Below are 20,996 nucleotides of genomic sequence, written 5' to 3' on the forward strand. Positions count from 1 at the left end.
CGTTCCATCATTACTCAAAAAAGTTGCAAGATTTTTTTTCATCAAAATAAATCTGAGTTAAAATATATATATGTCTTTATTCAGTATGTAAAAATAAAATTATTAGTAAATATATTTTATTAATTCGAATAATTTATTGTCCTAGATTATCGTTAATGGTAGATGATTATTTGGCGTTTCCTGAATGCGCCATCAGCTGCGTGTCGGTTCTGAATAGTATCTGTTTTATGAGCCGACATAGTTTAGTGAAAATATCGGATTTACCCTTACTATTGATCAGAGGTATGTATAAAAACTATTCTTTTTACTGGCCGTAATATTAATAGTTATATAGCAGAGGTCAACGGATTGTTAGACATCTACCGATTTGAAAGTTGCAAGTTCGATCGCTTCTTTTTAACTATTTTCCCGTCCGCTCATAAAACAAGCTGTGCGCTTAATTCCAGGTGGTAATGAATATCTACATTTTTTTTTACAATTAATAAACCAGCGTTTGACCGTTGCATTCCACAGTTTCGCAGTGCGAATGATGAATGTGGATTCAAAGCACTTACATATAACCTATTCCAACCACAACAGGAATAAACCCCAATAAACAACTTTGACACCTATATAATCGGTAACCAATATCAATTTACACGATAATATTGAACGAGATCTTTAATAATCTATGATATTCACTATGGATTCGCGAAAAAATGGCGTTCTTAATGTTCGCGAAGTCGTAATCGGAACTTCGAAAGTTAAATTATTGTGGTTATAACTAGTTAAGTGGACTTGTATTATGAATAAAGGTAAATTTAATCAAGAACTGTTTATAGTGCGTAATATAACAGACAATTAGAAAATCGCATGCTATTTGTAAATCTAAGGTTTGTTTACCTTTATTTCTTAGAATAGGATGTATACATTTATACTGTTTTATTAAAACTTATAGTTTTCAAAACCAATATATAAAGAATTATTAACAACGATATTAATAAGATACATTTTTCCAGTGATTCTGGTATTTCCCGCAAACGATAGCAGCGTGCTGACATGCGCGCAGGTGCTGTCGCTGGTGGCGTGGGCGGGGTTCGCTCTTCAGGAGCTGGACGCCGCTCGCCGACGCGTCCCGGCCTTACCCCTGAATGTCACTCAGCGGACATCCCTGCCCTTTACCGCCAATAGCTACTGGAGTACCAGTCCCAACACTGAACATTCATCTGTCGGTGAGACATTGTACTAGAGAAGTATAATAGACAGTCCTTTCAACACTAGTAAAGCTTTTAAAAAAAGCAAATAAAAAATACCATAATAATTCTTCTTCTAGGATAAATGTTATTCATAAGGTTATGTTTTCCGAAAACTTCATTTTAATATAAACAATGTTGCTCAGAATGGTTGCTGACGGAGGACTCGTGGCGGAGCGCTATACAGGTTCGTTGGTGGTGGTTGCGCCGTGGTAGCGCTTCGTTGCTCCGCGGCACTTCGCCCCTCGGGCCGGAGGCTCCGCCCCCGCGAGAAGTGCGCTCGCTGCGGTCGGCCAGCGTCCCGCACTCCTGCGCTGGCCTCCTGCTGGCGCTGGAAAATGCGACGTCGCATGCACAAGTCATCGATGCCTTAAATATGTTACAAAGGTAAATTCAGCCGAGTCGTGGCGCTGCTTAATTTTTCTATAGCAGAATTGCAGCAGCACTATACTTTACGTTACTATCCGTTCGTTTGAGACGTTTAATCGTTTATTTTTTTGTAGCTATACATACCTCGTCCCAGCGTCTCCGACCTGCGCCACCGAACTGGCCGACCTGCCGTGGCACCACACGCGCAGGTTCCTGAGCGCTCCGCCAGCTTCTTCCCGAGACACGACGCTGTTGATCTCGTTACTGCAATTTATTGTTGCCTATATGGATAATATGCCAAAAGAAGGTTAGATATTCAAGCAAGATTAACATATTGTCTTTTCAGTATCAATATAAAATAGTTTTAATGAGTTTTTTATCTTAAATGTTATCTTTTACAATTTATTAGATGTATATTTTGTTCAATAATAAACATTTTTTTCTTTCTTACTTAATTTAGGTGGTAGATAGGCAAATTGATCACTTAATTGTAAGTGGTATTATAAGTAGTATTTTGTGGCTTTAATTACACTGCATCAGGCAGTTAGTCTCAGGCGGTAGAATTTATGAATGGGTGGTACCGTCCGACTCTTTGTTGGCTTGGGAAATTTCATCAAGTAAAGTAACAATAAACTATATAGTTAGAGCCTGTAAATGTCCCACTGCTGGGCAAAGGCCTCCACTCCGGTCGAGTGCGTGTTGATGAACACATGCGGATTTCGGTTAACGTTCACGTGCTTACTTCGCTTTTTTTGCAATTCTACTAGACGTCTCATTATCCTGGATAAAGACTTCGTTCATCGGAAGCGACGCCGTCATAATATCCCTGCTGAGTCGAGAACGGCTGTATCCTCAGCAAACTGCTCAAGAGGATATTGAGCTGATTCAGTTACGCATTCACATCGTCAAAGTATTGCTGAGATGTGTCCTACTCGTGGAGCAGCAAGGCGACTACAGCTGCAGCAGGATGGAGAGCCTCCTGAAGATTTTGCTTAGTTGCCTGGAGAGGATCGATTTGAAAAATTTTCATATGCTCGGTAAGTTTGTTTGAAGATATTACATTCGATCTGCCATACGTTTCTTACATTTAGTGAGTGTTGGCTAGTTCAAAGTCGCTACGTGAAATTCTAATCGTACTTGAAAAAAATTTTTTTTTCAATTTATTGCGACGTATATTTTTTTAGTCTTTATTTCTGCAATACATTTAATTCAAAAGGAATATTCTGGAAAGATAACGTTTTAGAATCAATGGGCTGATGGTTATTTATGTTACCCACTATTATTTAACCTCACGTGTTAATATGTCTAATGTTTGTATTAAATTTTTAACAACTTTTATCTAACCGATTAAGTTGAAATTTTGCTACTGCGTGCTGGTAATCATACAATAAATTATACTAATATTTTATTCGTTTTAGTTAATGTAGTAAATTAAAGCTTGATTGTAATTATAATATTTTAGAAATACCTTTCAACAGTTTTATTACATCTACAAATATTGTAATAGATAATTATAATATAATAATAATATCCTGGGACATTTTTCACACACGGCCATCTGATCCCAAAATAAGCTTGTACAGAGCTTGTACTATGGAAACCAGACAACTGATATACTACTTATACTATTTTTCTTTTTGTAAATACATACTTATTTACACTCAAACTCAGGACAAACAGACATGTTCATGCACACAAATATCTGTCCTGGGTGGGAATCGAACCCACAACCTTCGGCGTGAAAGGCAAGCATCCACCAACCACGCCAACCGGTTCGACAATTGAACATAAAATATAAAACGAAACGGATAAAAAAGCATATGTTACAAATTTCTCACAAACAATGACTTCATTTTACGTATCTTTCGCCACATGTGCTGCAGTGTCGGACAGGAAATATTAAATTGCGTCCGATCACTAATCATATTAGCGGCGTGTAAATACAAAACAGTAATCTATGTCATGGAAATTATTTGTTTATTAAATACCATATTAAATACAATTTAATATACATATTAAAATATTACAAAAAGTATACCCTTTATACTTTTGAAACCAACAAATACACTTAATACAAATAACTAGCTGTTTCTAGTAGTTTTTTCTTAATGTTTTTAATAACAATCTATATCTACATATGCATCTTCCTTTGCTTCATCAGTTGTTAGTTATCTTTATCAAAGTACATTATCACTGTCATAAGTTAAAATAGTTGCAGTTCTAAGAACGTCGATTACGACATCCGTCTGTAACGTGCGAGTGTTCCAGGATATCTCAACGAGCTGATACGCTGCGTAAGATACGCGACGCATTCTCGGTACTGCGAGTTATCGGAGGAGACTCTACTGCAAAGCTTGAAAATAATGACGAATGCCTTGAGCGGATGCGCGTCCGGCGCCGGTCGCAAGGGGCGCGCCAGTCGCCGCGACGCGCTGCTGGCGCTGCTCGCCCTGCTGCGCCGCGCGCGCCGCCGCCGCCTGGCGCCGCAGGTACGCGACACGACAAAAGTCCTCCTATAAAACTGTAATTTTTATTTTTTTTATAGAATAGGTAGGCGGACGAGCAAATACCTGATGGTAAGTGCCCATAGACGTTGACATTATAAGAAATGTTAACCATCGCTTACATTGCCAATGCGCCACTAACCTTGGGAACGAAAATGTACGTCCCTTTTGCCTGTAATTACACTGACTTACTCACCCTTCAAACCGGAACACAACAATAATAAGTACTGCTGTTTTGCGGTGGAATAGCTGATGAGGGGGACTACCCAGACGAGCTTGCACAAAGCCCTACCACCATTAAAAATACATTAAAAACACAATTTGAGCACATGAATAAAACGATGAATATTTTCGATATGACATTAGTCTCGATGTTTAAGATCATAGATATGTGTGAGTAAATTGTGTAGATAATATATTGTTTATCAGATTATCAGATATATGTCAGATAATCATAGAAAATGATAAAATCGTGACTATTACAATATTCGATACTACACTGGTTTCCGCTAAAGTATGATTTAATTATAGTAAAATGTAGTAGATTAATTATTCGCTTAATATGTAGAAGATTGTAAACGTTTCAATAGGAAAAAAATTAAAACCTTTGTAAAGTTAGTTTATAACGTTACATAAGCCAAATTGGACTGAATCTCGCAATCGATTTCGCCTTCATAAATTACGAGCTTCACTGGACGAGTTTAAAAACTCTATTGTGTGGTGCTCGATTTGCTGGTCTGTACGTAGAGGTGGAGCGAGTCCTGGGAAGAGGCGGCGCTGCGCGCGACGCTGAGCGCGGCGGGCGCGGGCGGCGCGGAGCTGCGCGGCGCCGCGCTGCACGTGCTGGCGGCGCTCGCGCACCACGCGCCGCTGCACACGCAGATACTGCAGTGTGAGCACCATTAGTCTCCTACCACATATGATGACCTGAAATCTAAATAACTGACTGCACTGTTTGTGTGTACATTTATCTTTAAGGTTGTGCTCAGTGGACTTTATTACAGATAACGAGAGCCATTTTTAAATCAATTTAGTATCCTGGGACATATTTTTCACACACGGCCATCTGATCCCAAATTAAGCTTGTACGAAGCTTGTGCTATGGAAACCAGACAATTGTTATACTACATATACTACTTTTCTTTTGAAAATACATACTTATAAAGATTAAAGTTAGATAAGTATGTATTTACAAAATGTTTTGTATGTCCATTCGTGCACAGAGTCATAGGTTGTCTCTTAGTAATATGATATATGTATCAAAAACAAAGTTTCGCAATCGCTGCTACTTTACCACATAAACTTTGCTCAGTGAAGCGACGCTAATGCGTAAAATGAAACTAAATATATTGTTTTATTAAACTTTATATTTTCATTCTACACATATTTTCAGGTTATTTTTCTTGGTAGTCAAGGATACGACTTTAATAAAACTAAGATGGTAATAATACTTGTGAATTTTGGCAGACATTGAAAAAGAATCGCTGTGCCAGTACGCTATAGAGATGTTCTCTCGACCCAGCGAAGCGAACCTCGTGCGAGCAGCTGCGGCCGCGTTACTCACCACTCTCACCTCGAGAACATCCTCTCACACTCAGGTTAGTGAAGTGATTCTTTGCTAATACATATGATTTAAAATGTATTTTAGTACCTAAATTTGGCCATCAGATGGAACCTAAATATGCGTTTTGTATGCCTTGTAAACCGCTTTATCGTTCGGATTTTATAAAGTATGGCATAATCACTAACGGTATCTCGCGTCGAAGACGACATAAGTTGGCCTAGTAGGAGCCACCTTTACGATATGCATATTCTGAGCCTATAAGTGGACTCCCGACGCTGACTTGAGTCTTAGAAATCAATAGGGGGGGGGGGCAGCAAAAAACTAATAGCAAATCATTATATTTTGGCTATTTTTGTGTAGCTATATAAAATATTCAGATTTGCTTATTTTATTTGTATTATTCTAGTTTAGACATTTTACACTGCGACTTCATTAATTCTCGATGCAATGTGATTGAGTTAGGTCCGACCGCTGCGAGAATGCGTACCTCACGTCCGTCAGTTAGTGACGTCATACAATCAATCAATCAACAGCCAATCGTTGTCCACTGCTGAACATAGGCCTCTCCCAAGGTGCGCCAAAGCTCCCTGTCCTCCGCCTTCCGCATCCAGTTGGTGCCCGCCACCTTCTTAAGGTCGTCGGTCCACCTGGCTGGTGGGCGCCCTACGCTGCGCTTGCCGATTCGCGGTCTCCACTCTAGGACTCGTCTGCTCCAACGGCCATCGTTCCTACGACATACGTGACCAGCCCACTGCCACTTAAGCCTGCTAATTTTGCAAGCTATGTCGGTGACTCCGGTTCTTTTCCGTATAATCTCATTTCTGATCTTATCCTTCAAAGATACTCCGAGCATAGCTCTCTCCATAGCACGCTGAGCGACTTTGAATTTGTGAACTAGTCCCGCAGTTAGTGTCCACGTTTCGGCACCGTATGTCATGGCAGGTAAGACGCATTGGTTGAAGACTTTCGTCTTCAAACATTGCGGTATAGACGACTTGAGGACTTGACGAAGGTTGCCAAATGCTGCCCATCCCAAGCGAATTCTTCGATCGGCTTCCTTCTCGAAGTTGTTCCTACCGACTTGTATTATCTGTCCTAGGTAGGTATATTCACTAACAACTTCGAGAGGTTTCCCCTCGACGTATATCGGTCCCGGCACGACATGCCTATTGAACATGACCTTGGTCTTGTCCAAGTTCATACCGAGACCGACACACCGGGAAGACTCGCCTAGGCTACGCAGCATTTCGGTGAGTTGTTCCAGCGACTCTGCTATGATGACGATATCGTCGGCAAATCGAAGGTGTGAGATGTACTCGCCGTTTACATTGACTCCATACCTAGTCCAATCCAGCGTTTTGAAAACGTCTTCCAACGCGTTGGTGAACAGTTTCGGGGATATTACATCCCCCTGTCTCACCCCTCTGCGCAGTTGGATCGCCTTCGTCTTACAGTCCTGGATGTGGACAGTCATTGTAGCGGCGTTGTACAGACATCTCAGTACCTCGATATATCTCCAATCGATATGACATCTCTGCAATGAGTCGAGCACTGCCCAGGTTTCGATGGAGTCGAAGGCTTTCTCGTAGTCCACAAATGCCATACACAGCGGCTGATTGTACTCTTCGGTCTTCTGCACAATCTGCCGAACAGTATGGATGTGGTCCACGGTGCTGTAGCCTGATCGAAAGCCGGCTTGCTCTGGGGGCTGGAACTCGTCAAGTCGTCTGGCGAGACGGTTCGTGACGACTCTTGAGAACAGCTTATACACGTGACTCAGGAGGGAGATTGGTCTGTAGTTTTTCAAGAGGGTTTTATCACCTTTCTTGAAAAACAGTACCACCTCACTCCCGCTCCACGTTTCCGGGGTCTTGCCATGTTGGATGACGGAATTAAAGAGGCTTGCTAGCTCTTTCAGGACCGGGGTCCCGCCTGCCTTAAGCAACTCTGTTGTGATTCCGTCATCTCCCGGAGCTTTGTTGTTTTTAAGCTGTTCTAGAGCCGCCCTAATCTCTCCTTGGTCAACGACCGGGAGCTCCTCGGAGTAATGGCGCATAAGAGGGGCGCGCTGGTCATCAATACTGATTCCCACGGGTTTATCCGATCTTGAAGAGAACAACTGCCCATAAAACCTCTCTACTTCTCCGATAATCTCAGGCCTAGAGGTAACGACCCCACCATTTTCAGTTTTAAGTTTTGTCAGACGCGGCCTCCCAAACTTGCGAGCGAACACTTTCGATCCCCGATTCTGCTCAATCGCAGCCTTGATGGCACGGGTATTGGAGCGTCGGAGATCGCGTCGCGTCAGCGTTTTTATTGTTCGGTTTAAGGCCTTATCTGACAAAAACGATGGTAGTTCTCGTCGTTTTCTCATGAGCTCGAGTGTCTTAGCAGAGAGTTTTGGTGCGTTGTCTCGTCTCTGTGGCGGCAGTATTTTGACCAGCGTGTCGGTTCTCTCATCAATGCTGCTTATGGGTTCCAACGCGGTGAATTGATTTTGAAGTTCCATTTGGAACTTTTCGGAGCCTTGAGCAGCTTGGAGCATGGTAGGTCGGAGAGTAGACCTCATCATTCTCGATACACTAAAAAATAAACAGTTGAGAATATTGTTTTTGTATATATTTAAAATTAAATTTAGCTCAAAATTATAAAACTGGTTTTGAATTGAAATAATGACATTGTTTTTAATTATATTATCCGTGAGGCTGTGATCATATTTTGATATTTAAATCTTCAATCATCAAGTGACATCGACCTCGAGTGAAGAACCCTTACAGGGCCGCGATGATGCTCAGTAGCCGGTCTTTTGGCGTTAAGCTTATATGATAGTAACCTGTGTTAAGGAACGATCTAATGATAGTCTACCTCGCTGAGAAACTTTTATTGTTAAGCAATTGACGGCTCCGAAAAAAACTGACGGCCTTATATCTATTTACGAAAAGGCAGAATATATTACGCCGCGAGAACTCGATGGATTTTATTAAAAGGCGCTGTAATAATAATATTAATATCTTGGGTTTGTAACAGACAAAATCTGTATCTCGACTAGATTATATTGCAATTTATTACGCTGAAACTATTTATGAGAACAAATTTTGCATATAAAAAGACGGGTTTGTATAGATTCTAATGAATTATTATGTATTTGTGCCATGGGTTAATTAAAAGAATCGAATTTTCTACATTTAAGTTAAACTATTTACATTTTAAAAATAAATTAAAATTTATATACTCAGACTATATTTATGTGTCAAGTTTCGTCATTGTCAAATATCATGAATGATTCTGCGCTTTTTATTTCCAATATGTAGCAGTTTGGTAAATAAATTTATGTATTTTACCGCATCATTTTCCTGTTATTCGTCGGTTTGTCACATATATAATTTATTAACTATTTCTAACAGTTAAAGATTTGCAACGCGAACGTGATTTAAATACAATTTAACATTATTTTGTTTAATTTTGGTAATTATTTATTCGCTGGTAGGATTTTTTGCAGTCGGAGCCAGTAGGTTCCACTCACACACATCTACCGCCAAACATTGCTATTTTGCTATATGTCGGGTATTAAGGGTGAGACTAGCTAACTGCGCTGGCCATATGGTAGCAAATGTTTATACAGATGCAAGTGCACCCTCTATTCCCATTCTTATAATTCGAGGGGAAGAAAAATTGGACATTATCAAAAGAGATCAGGCATAGGATCAATGGACTTACTTGCTTTCCGAGGCTCGTATATAACTGTAAATAAACATGCTGCTACTGAGAATTTTTCGAGAGAAACTTAGTTTAGCCCGATCCAGGTTTTGGACCTCGGGATCTATGGTTCTGATAAGATAGCCAGTAGATCAACGAAGCAGTATTTATAGGTACAAGTAACAAGGGATAAAATATATTAATTACTCTGCTTGGTAGAGCAATGAAAATATAATGAATGGCTTACACTTCTATTAATGTCAATATAAGCAGACATGATCAGGACCCAGGCTGACAATTAACGTCGTCAGAGCGTCGCGGTAGCATGCGAAAGCGATCCCGTGGTGCTCATCGTTAAGACGGAAAGGGTACCGCTGGTTGTTTAGTGGGTATTCCGATGTTCGGGGCGCACTCGGCGCCTTGGACACCGGCGAGCCCCACATACCCCTCCACTGTTCCCGTGGGGGAAACGCGTAATGCGTTTTTTTAAAAAAGGCTGACAATTAACCTGTCGGTCCTGTTATGAACATAAAAAGTAATAACCTTCGTCTAGTTTCGACACGCTTGAATTGATTTAATATTTAAATTATATGTTTTTTTCTAAATAATACTTCAACAACGTGTGTTTCGTTTTCTACGATGCACGTTTTAAATAAATTATTAATATTTCTATATTTGCCTCCAATTAATTTGTTTGCGTTGTTAGGGAGTACGATTAAAGGTTATGTAAATAACTCGCTATTTTATTTTTTCGTCTCCACATTATGTCTGGTAACAAAAAGTGAATACACTGACAATAACAAAATAACTTTTATCGCTATGTGTTTACGTATGCTAGCTGTATTTTATCGACAGCTATTTTTAGATGCTTAGAGAACAAAAGGCGAAAATATTTATTAGTACTCTTAAATAGAACGTTCTATAATTATCTATAAACTATAGTAACCGCAGTTGTACGCGCACGGAATATTGAGGACCACCTACGTCGGTGATGTGAGATAGCACTTTATAGGACCGGGTGCGTCAGTTAAAATGACAAAAGTATGACCGTATCCATGTTTATTTCGTTACTAAAAATGGTCTTGACCGTTTACATTGAATAATCATTGTTTTTCTGTCTGTTCTTATTAGATCTTTATATATTAGGCTTTTATATTGCTACAACGCATCGGATGAAATTTGGTTTGTAGTCTATGATTTTATTAATTCATTTGTTCTTAAGATATTGAGTAGAAAAAAATCATTAAAAATCACGAACATATGTACATACGTAAATCTCAACCACAATATCGAATACTAGGTACTTCAAAACGTAGAAATTTGTCAATATTTAGACTTACGAAAATTGGATCCATTGCAACACGTTTAAAAAAAAACTACTTCAAAAGAATGATCTCGGCGTATTGCGATTTATTTATAAGTATGAAAAAGCAACGATGTTTACATTTCCATGTGCTAAGTATTTTTGTTTAAGTATACCTAGACTTTATGCATTTTAAATATTACACACTCGTATAATGAACATTGTTACATTGTTTGTGACTATTCCGATGGGTAAATCCCAGTGAAAACAAATAATGTTAATATAAAAAACTAAAACAACAACCGCCGGCTCCCATAAATACCTCACCTCATTATTGTTCAGTAAGTTCAAAGTGGTCTTAAAATATTAAATATATCAATACAATGTGTGAAATATAAAATATTTATTATTATCGTCCATTGTTTCCGATTGAGAACAGATTATATCTGAGATAAACGTGTTTCTGTACTTACGTTTCGCTACAATCAACTTTCATGTTTTGATATTTTTATCTTAAAAATATCATATTGTTACTTTTGTTGTGAGGAGGCTCCTAACCCATAAAATATTTTCTTAATGATAATGAAAGAAACATTGTAACGTAATCGTGTTTTAACGTGTAATGATTTTGGTTTAATTTAGTGAACAGCGTTTATTATTATTGCAAATTACACTTATTGTAAATATTGGTTAGGGATATATAAGCTAAGTAAGCAAGCAACATACTACAAGGTACAAGTTCACGAAGGCAATGCTGTTATTGTTATTGGGTTTGCTCATTTAGTAGATTAAATTTCGTTGAATACATCTTTTCAATTTTTTTAAATAAGTAATTATTGTGAATCTACTAGAATTCCATGCGCAAACCCCCTACGCTGTAATATATAGACGGAAATAATTTATATGAAATGAGCAAAACGTCTTCACTTTAATATATATAAATGCGTAAAGTAGTGACACAAATGGTTATGACACGAAAACTAATTAAACAGATGAAAAAAATGCGAACACGATAAACTGTCCGGCATCTGGAATGCGTAATTTGTTTCTTATTACTTATTCTTGTTTTGGAATACAATGGATGTTATAAGAACGTGTAGGTATACATTATTATAGATATAAAACTGGTGGTAAGTAAGTAGGACGTGAAATGAGCCTAAAATTAACGTTCAAAATTTTAGGATATTTGTAATTTACAAAATATCTTCATCTTACTTGTATACCTATATATTAATGGTTTGAGACTTGTTTCAAAGAAAATTGTTACAGTTTCTTATAAAAGAATTATCATATTTAAAATCGTAATAAGTAGATTTATTGATGGATTTAATCTCTTGATAGTTATGTCAATTGATGGAATTTTAAATATTTATATCAATTTGATGCAACAATGAACGCCTAATTACGACACTCAAACATAGATACAATTTTATTGAATCCGTGGCTTTGATGGTGGCCTGTTGGATAACGAAATAAACTAAAAGTTTATTTAAAAGTCATAATAAGCCGGGACTGCTAGATATATTTACTAACTTATACTATATAATATATATATACATATATATCTTATAAAATCAGCTTTCTAATTTTGAATTTAGTGTATTTGGGGATAAATAAGGAATGCTCAAGCTTTCACGTGCACGGGGTTTCCCACTTAGGGTCACGCCAGGTTATTAATATTGATTGCATAAGGTAGTACGCGGAAATTCAGGTTATATAGTTGCAGTCTTTGAATATTAGCATGCAAATGTATAACATTTTCAGCAGTTGTTTCGTTAGTGACGTCTAATAAATAATTCTTGTAAATAAAATATGCACGTATTTTTTGCTTTCAATTACTGAATGAAAAAAAAAAAATATTGCGATTACATCACATTTATGCGTATAAAAATCAGGCTTATTAGTAAGTCTTTTAATTAATTCGGAGGTGACGATTGAACTCATTCATAATGTAAAAAAACGACCTAGGCATGCGGGTATATGCAAGTCACGGACATGATTCGTCAACATATGTGTCCTTGAAGCTGCTCGTTGAGCTTATCTTGACGCTCACTAACGATAAATGCTCATTCGATTTCTGTCCGCGGCCGCCGCAAGCGCCGCGCATTGCCACATACATTGAATAGTGCACGCGTACTTTTTGTTTACTTCACAAATACCAGCAAATACTTAGTTCTCTGCAGCATGATAGGTATATTGCACTGAGTGTATTACGAATTTTAATTGTTTATAGACTCTTGTTTATGAAGTTAAAATGTCTGTTAGTGCTTTTCTATTTGGGATTGTAATTTTATTGTTGATTGCACTTGCAATATTTCATTATGGCACAAACGGAAGAAAGTATTGGTACACCAGAAATGTTCCATATAGAGAGCCATGTCCAATTTTCGGAAATTTTGGTGCAACGTTAACAATGCGTCGGAGTTATACGAAAATGCTTCAGCTATTTTATGATCAATTTCGAGACAACAGATATGTCGGCATTTTCCAAGCGAGAAGACCTGCTTTATTTTTGATTGACTTAGATTTAGTGAAGACAGTACTTTCCAAGGAATTTCAAAATTTTAGTGATCGAATTTCAGTCGCAACAGATACACGTCGAGAACCACTTTTGCGGAATGTAGCCAACATGAGCGGCTCTGAATGGCAAAAAATGCGTCATATTATTACACCCACATTTTCCTCTGCTAAAATGAAAGCTATGTTCCCTTTAGTGGCCGATTGTGCAAAAACATTGAAAGCCACTCTTGCTTTCGAGTCATTTGAGGATATTGAGGTTCCGAAGTTAATGTGTCGCTTCACTACTGACGTTATTGGAAGCTGTGCATTTGGAGTTGATCCTGGAGCCCTCAAAGACAGCCAATCACCATTTTTAATTATGTCACAAAAGATGTTCAAAGCTGACCGTACAACTATATTGAAACGGTACTGTCGCACATTTTTTCCGCGAATATTTAAACTTTTAAATCTCAAAACGTACTCATTGGACGTTGAAATATTTTTTACGAATATAATCAAACGAGTTCTAACAGAAAGACGGAAGACTGGCGAGCAGCGAAGTGATTTTCTTCAACTTATGCTAAATGTGCAAAAAACGGAAACAGGATTTAATATGACTGATGAATTAATAACCTCAAATTCTTTTATATTTATGTTAGCTGGCCTAGAAACGTCGGCAACAACTTTATCTTTCTGTTTATACCAGCTAGCGCAAGATCAAAATCTGCAAAACAAGTTACGAAATGAAATAGTTGAATGTTTAGATCGTTATAATGGCTTAAATTATGAAGCTGTTTGTGGGATGCGTTTAGTCACTCAAACATATCTAGAAACATTACGAATGCACCCACCGACACCGCTCACCACCCGACTGTGTACAGCTCCTTGCACATTGCCTGGTACCGATTTGAAAATGAAAACACGAGATGCGCTTCTTGTCCCAATATATTGTATACAAAGAGATCTGAAGTATTTTTCCAATCCAGATAAATTTGATCCAGAACGGTTTCAAGATGATTTGAATCCGACGGGCTTCATAGCATTTGGTGAAGGACCAAGGAGCTGTCCAGGTATGTGTATATATTTTTTTTACTAAATGTTTTATTTGGTTAGGCCACAAGAGTTATAATATTACAAATGTTGATAATCTTTAAACAGTTGCGACGCATTAAACAATCGAAATTCACATTAGAATTAGTGAATGTTCAGGATATTTAAATGACGGTAGAGAATGTATAAATTAATATGTAAATAATAAATCTTGTGAATAATATTTAACTTTGGAATTGCGTTAAATTTTTTAAACGTTTTTGATAATAATAGTTTTATATTCGTATTCTACAATTTTTTATAGTTATTTGTAGATTTCAAGTGACGTTTTGACGTCCACTTGTTTGATAACATATCTAACCCAAATTCTTTGGATGACATGAAAGTAGTTTTGTCGAATAAATGAAATTGATTAAGTTTAATGACAGAAATGCGTGATCAGTTGTACTATGTATTAGAAGTTAAGAGAGGTCACTATGTAATAGACATAGAGATTGTTTTGTTAGTTAACCTTTATCCATCTAATAAAGCCGGTCTAATGTCTACAGCTATTATAATAATTTACTCTACGTAAGCCAACGAAGTCATAAATATCACCGTATAAAATAATGTAAGTAACTAGGTGTGATTATTTGCGCATATAGTGATTATAACTGACGTTTCTACAAAATTAATAAAATACGTACGAGTGTGTTAGCGACGTAATAAATATATAATACATACTTAAATTAGTTTCCAAATTAAAAAAATGACCTTTATTTATTCCATGTACTAAAACGAATAAAATCTAGTATACTTCAATGTATGGTCGCTAGGTTCAAAAACTGGATGGAACTGGTTTAAAATTCTAGTTACAATATTTGAGCCGCAAAGGTTAAGTTATAAAAATATACAACAATGTTCGATGTTCACGTATTAATATGTAGATAATCATTAGGATTTAAAACAAATAATTTCGATTTCAGGTGCCCGTTTCGCTCAGTTGATGGTGACAGCTGGTCTAGCAACAGTTCTCGAAAATTTTATAGTAGAGCCATGCGCAAAAACTACGCCCGACATTGACTATGATACAAGAAGTGTCATGTTAAAAAATAAAGGTAGCATTTGGCTAAGATTTAGACCTCGTGAATAATTATATGCAATGAGAAAATCTGTATTTACTATCACTTATAACCAAAAACTTTAATGAACATGGTAATTTGAGTGTAGTAAGGAAACGGAGACGAAAATAAAACATACGGATAACCAAAGATATCGTAAAGATTTAGACAAGAAAGAAACAATGGACCCGATACATAAAAAGTACGAAGAATAAATAATTGAGACGAATTATATACCTACATTAAATATGTAACGATCATTTACAAAAGGAAATGTGGACAAATGGTAGCTCACCATGTTATTTAAATTTACAGCGGATAAATAACTTCACGTATTTATTATTTTTTCAGTATTATTGCTCTAATAAACCTCGATAATGTATAACGGCAGTAGGTACAAAGATAAATCTTATCTGACATTTCTGAAACAATGTGTTTATTTAGAACTCAATCGATCGATGATGAATATTTATGATTTATATAAATTAATTACGTTTGTTATCAGTTATGCAATTTAAAAAGTGTTATCTTGAATAGAATACTAAATGAATAGAAGTTTATTAATTTGTAAGTAAAAGTATGAATAATATTAGGACTGAATACGTACTAAGTAATTATAAGCTATGTTTATACTTTGTAAATTATTGTTATATATTTAAAGGGCGACTTTATTTAATAATAAGAATAATAATCAATCTCAATTTTTGTTTTATTCACCGCTTAGTTGTGGCCGGTGACATTAAACATCTCGTACAATATCCTCTTAAGCTCAAATTACTTATGTTCAACGTTAATATTTGCTTATATCTACGCGGAAATGGCTTTTTATACTTTTTCTCTGCTTAAATGTTTAATCACATGTTCATATCACAAATTGATTATGATTAAAATTAACGTATTTGCTTGACTTAATTTTAACTTTAAATATTTCAATAAAATATTCGTATAATACGATTTTGTTTGAAAGTGACAAGTCTCTGCTGCTTATAGTGTTCGGCTGCTATCAGTTCATTGGGATAAGTTTTCCAAAGATTACTTATCAGTACAATTGTTATTAGTAACAAGTTGAAAACATCAGCTTATTAAATTATTTTATACTCAAGTCATCGTAATGCTTATGTAATGGCAAATATGACTAAAGAATTTGTTGATTTTTTTGGCGAAAAGTAAATTGAATTAAATTAAGTTATAGTAAGATTAAACTTATTATTATCGTTTAGAATTTAATTAAGTGCTATTTTATATTTAGTTTAAATATTTATATGATCAGTATATAGTTTTTTTTTACATATATACCAGCGTCCGCCTATGCCTACGTCCACCTGTAAAAAGTAGGCTGGTGTTATATTTATGTTTTAAGCTAGTGTATATGCTATCACTATTCCAAATTTGGTTTAAATCTGTTCAGTGGTTTTTGTGTGAAATAGTAATTAACGATAAGATCCATCCATCCTCACAAACTTTTTCGCGTTTAATGCATATTTGTAAAATGAATGTTGAATCATTTAAATCTCTTGGTAAGTCTTGTCAAGGAGGTATCTACAATTTAGATTGTATTTTTTTTAATGAACTTAGGTTCATTAAAAAAACGCCGACCTTTGTGGTCTATCTATAAACTATCATGGACTAGAAAACCACACACATACACACACAAACAAACACGATGCGAACACGCACATACGTGTAATGTGCTGAGATTGTGTTTTAAATCCAACGTAAAGAAAATCGATAACTCGAAGTGCTTTTTAACGTTTTTTTCAGATATTAGAAAATGATATTTTGCGATCTATGGAGGAAGGCTATTTCTTAGAAGATTGTACGAACATACTAGTGGAATTCCTTAATGATAAGGAGTATAAAAGTTATCTAGGTGAGTCATAAAATTTGTCAAAATTACAAATGATATGCTGATACTTTCGGATTAAATAGATTATCTTGAATTCCATATGAACAGATAGTTTTCCTATGCGGTTGTGTTTCATTCAACACCTGCTATAATATCAAATGACAGTTTTTATAAGTATAATCGTGACAGTACGTAATTGATACGAGTGTATGAAGCGTTCGTTTATAATTTAAGCATTTTTTTTTATAAAATAGGTGGGCCGAATTGGCCACTTAATGGTAAATGGTCAGCATGGCCCATTAACATTGGCGTTGTTTAACATTGGCCTTGAGAACTAAAATGTAATATTCCTTCTCTCTGTAATAACACTGGCTCAGTCACCGTACAAACCGATACACAACAATACTAAGTATTGCTGTTTGTTGGTAAAATTTGTAATGAGCGGCACCCAGACGGACTTGCGCAAAGCCGAGTGAAGCATATATGTATCTTTTAATACACTTAAATATTTACCGTGTTTAAATTTTCTTTAAAAATTAAAATCTATTTTAAAGTATCTTTATGAAAATATCCCGTTAGAAGGATTTGGAACATATTGTGTCAAAAGTTCTTACGACATATGTTGCTTACGTTTCAAATACGTAAAAAAGGTCAGATCTATCTCTAAAAATGAAGTAATTATTGGCAATTTGAACGATTTAGTGTTAAGTCTTTAGATTCGTGTTTTAACGGAATATTCAAGTTGAACAGGTTAATTTATGAAAAGTCTTTTTTATAAAAATTAACTGGATATTTTTTGCTATTCCAGAGCCAAATGTACCGTTATCGGTGTTGGAACGTGGATCAGAATTGGAGGTGCGTGCACAAAAAACTAACGAAATACATTTCTCACCTTTGCTGACATTTCAAAAGCCTCCACCCACTGCGGGATTGGTCGTTGCAATAGCTGACGTCATCCACAATATTACGATTTATAAATCTGCTCCAGTAAAAGCGTGGAATGAACAAGGTCTTTATAGGGTATTGTTCAGGTAAATTATTTTGTGCGGTTTGTTTGACTTCATTTTTATGCATGTGTACATGTGGGTGGATGATGATGGATGAGATTGGATAGAATGCGAAATTATTGCGTACGAGGAATTTTGAAAATGCGTTCATGACAAATCAAGAATAGTTAAGAATATCATAATTCAAGAATTCATTTAGATGGGTACAACATTATTTAAAATTGATATATATATAAAAAACTAACGTACCCAAGTAAATTGAATGAGGACAAGCGAATGATGATTATGATATTTGATATATATAAAAAAATACGGATGTTGATTTCAAATTATGTCTGTTGTATTGCGTCAAACCGAGGTGGGTGGTATCACCCTCCTCCGCCACGAGTGTGGTGCGCCACTGGACACGGCGCACCATACCCTGACGAAGTGTGCTACGTGGCGGCCTCAAAGGCCTGAAAGGCCAAACGTCCTGGCGGTGATAATCGGCGGAGATCTCTCTATGCCGAGCGTGATTAACGCCATGCTTAGGTGCTACGGGGAGGAGGCGTCGGCGCTATGCGCGTTTTCTCCTCCCGCCGTGATAGTCGCCGGGGTTAGGTATCTGGGATTCCTCTAGAAACAGAGGCCCGCACATGCGCATGCGCAAGCGATCCCGTGGCGCCCCCCGGTCAGACGGAGAGGATACAGCTGGTTTTTAAGTGGGTATTCCGGCGCCTTCAGCGCCGGCGAGCATACCAATACCCCCCATTTCGCGTAAAGGCTTCATGAAAACGCGTAAACACGTTTTTCCAGCGAGAAAATATAAATAAATTGCGTCCAAACATTATTAAGCAACGGATGTTGTTATGTTAATTATTTTTGTGAACGATTTTAATGAACAACTGTTATCGCGATGTTTTTTTTATAAATTCATTTCAAAAATACAAATATATGTTTTAAAACTACGTCAACTACGCTATTTCGAATTGCTGGTTGTTATGTCTCTGTTAGGTATATGTAGTTTGCAGTTTTTTTTAGGTAATAATGAGTGTCGTATACTTGCAGATGCGCGTCGTGGGGCGGCGGTGCGGGCGGCGGTGCGGGCGGCGGTGCGGGCGGCGGTGCGGGCGGGGAGCGCGTGCGCGGCGCGGCGTGCGGCGCGCTGGCGGCGGCGGGCGCGCACAAGTGCGTGCGCAGCTCGCTCGCCGCCGCCAAGGACTGTCTCTATAACTTGCTGACCACGCTTACACCTATACAAGACGGTACTTTTTTGAATTAAAATATTTTAAACTGTTATAGACGCAGAGATAAATAGATAAAAAAATGTTTTACTGAACTGCAAAAATATAAAGTTTGCAGATAAATATGTATATAATATTGTGTTATTTGTTATTGTGCACTTTGTGAAAAATATCATCAGGAAACCGTAACAAAAAATTTCACCAGTTCACTTTTTTTTAACTCTGGAAAAACGCGTTACGCGTTTACCAAAACAGGAATAGTGGGGGCGTATGTGGGGCTCGCCGGAGTCCAAATCCAGTTAACCTAGTGCAATCTATATTTTCAAAATGATGCTTCAATCAATAATTATTATGTGTTAATAAAATATTTTATCGTTAATACTCTTTATGATAATTATAGACACCTTTTGTGTGTGTTTCTTATTTAATATTTTTCAGGGGAAGCAGACGTAGAATGTATATCTGCGCGTACGCAAGCGTTGCGTTTACTTGCCGCCTTGTTGAGTGAGCGTTCGGCCAGCGAAACCGTGTGGTGGGAATTGAAGAAGAACAACTTGATGCTCTTCCACCTGTTACTTCAAGCTTTGGAAAGTGAAGATCATGGTACATGATTAGTTTATTTTAAAATTAAATTAAATTAAAAAGACTAACAATATACCTCCAATGAGATTAACATCATATACTTATTAATTTAATATTTACTTGGTAAAAAAAATTATGTACATACATAATTCTACTACATAGCTGATTGAATTACATGTATTTAACGCTATTTCGGCTAAAAGACTGAAACCCTAGTGATTTTGACACACTTAAAACTAATCCTATATAACTTTTAAAAATCATTGAATGTAGGTAAAACGAAATATAAATGTATAAAATATCTTAACGCAAGCTTTATATTGTTATGTTAAAGAAGATTTATAATATTTTACTATAAAAATTATAAATATACATATAATATATTAATTATAATAATGATTTTGGAAAGTTCTGTTAGATATATCTATTATAATATTAAGCTTAATGAATTATTAATACCAAATTTACTATTATATAATTTACAGAGTTACAAGAAGCAGCAATGCACTGTATAGCTCAGCTGGCTCGGTCGTTATGCCAAAAAAATTGTAACGACACATCCAAAGATCATTCTTACGTAGATTTCTTCAACAATTTTCGATCACCACACATACAGGAAACAAATGACATACTGTGTGCCGGCGACAGTGCAAGGAACGATTGTCAGCCGGAGTTCATTGTTGAGGAGTTTTGTAAGATTTTGATGAATATGTATCGAGATCTCACCGATAAAAACAAGTGTCTTTCTAGTCAAGGTATGAATAACCTTTAATTAGTACGTTGAAATTAGCAAAATATAATAATGATTGTATGTATTATAATACAGTACCGTAACAGCGTAATGTCACACTGCTGGGCTAAAGGCCTCCTCTCCCTTTGTTGAGGAGAAGGTTTGGAGCTTATTCCACCACGCTGCTCTAGTGCGGGTTGGTGGAATACACATGTGGCAGAATTTCAATGAAATTAGAAACATGCAGGTTTCCTCACGATGTTTTCCTTCACCGTAAAGCACGAGATGAAT

General features: G+C 36.7%; 2 protein-coding genes across 2 annotated transcripts in view; both read left to right on the forward strand.

The window, feature by feature from the left end:
- Positions 1-20,996, forward strand: part of LOC126770276 (rotatin-like) — a 30,685-nt gene that overhangs the window by 6,442 nt on the left and 3,247 nt on the right. The window contains exons 15-27 of the mRNA XM_050489575.1: positions 146-282; positions 999-1,211; positions 1,379-1,619; positions 1,736-1,908; positions 2,369-2,638; positions 3,870-4,090; positions 4,853-4,997; positions 5,573-5,703; positions 17,079-17,187; positions 17,972-18,194; positions 19,218-19,414; positions 19,832-19,996; positions 20,461-20,730. Of these exons, the coding sequence (XP_050345532.1) occupies positions 146-282; positions 999-1,211; positions 1,379-1,619; positions 1,736-1,908; positions 2,369-2,638; positions 3,870-4,090; positions 4,853-4,997; positions 5,573-5,703; positions 17,079-17,187; positions 17,972-18,194; positions 19,218-19,414; positions 19,832-19,996; positions 20,461-20,730 (2,495 nt within the window). The remainder of the gene's footprint in view (positions 1-145; positions 283-998; positions 1,212-1,378; positions 1,620-1,735; positions 1,909-2,368; positions 2,639-3,869; positions 4,091-4,852; positions 4,998-5,572; positions 5,704-17,078; positions 17,188-17,971; positions 18,195-19,217; positions 19,415-19,831; positions 19,997-20,460; positions 20,731-20,996) is intronic.
- LOC126770301 (cytochrome P450 6a2-like) lies at positions 12,734-16,018 on the forward strand. Its single transcript, XM_050489655.1, has 2 exons — positions 12,734-14,237; positions 15,183-16,018. The coding sequence occupies exons 1-2, from the start codon at positions 12,923-12,925 to the stop codon at positions 15,347-15,349; spliced, it is 1,482 nt and encodes a 493-aa protein (XP_050345612.1). The 5' UTR covers positions 12,734-12,922; the 3' UTR covers positions 15,350-16,018.

This window comes from Nymphalis io, chromosome 8 (genome assembly GCF_905147045.1).
Source record: "Nymphalis io chromosome 8, ilAglIoxx1.1, whole genome shotgun sequence".
In the NCBI taxonomy this organism is placed as follows: Eukaryota; Metazoa; Arthropoda; class Insecta; order Lepidoptera; family Nymphalidae; genus Nymphalis; species Nymphalis io.

Bases quoted from the DNA above. Each gene is read 5' to 3' on its own strand.
- LOC126770301 (XM_050489655.1), top strand. From the start codon at position 12,923: ATGTCTGTTAGTGCTTTTCTATTTGGGATTGTAATTTTATTGTTGATT. The intron at 14,238-15,182 runs GTATGTGTATAT...TTTCGATTTCAG, and splicing joins AGGACCAAGGAGCTGTCCAG to GTGCCCGTTTCGCTCAGTTG.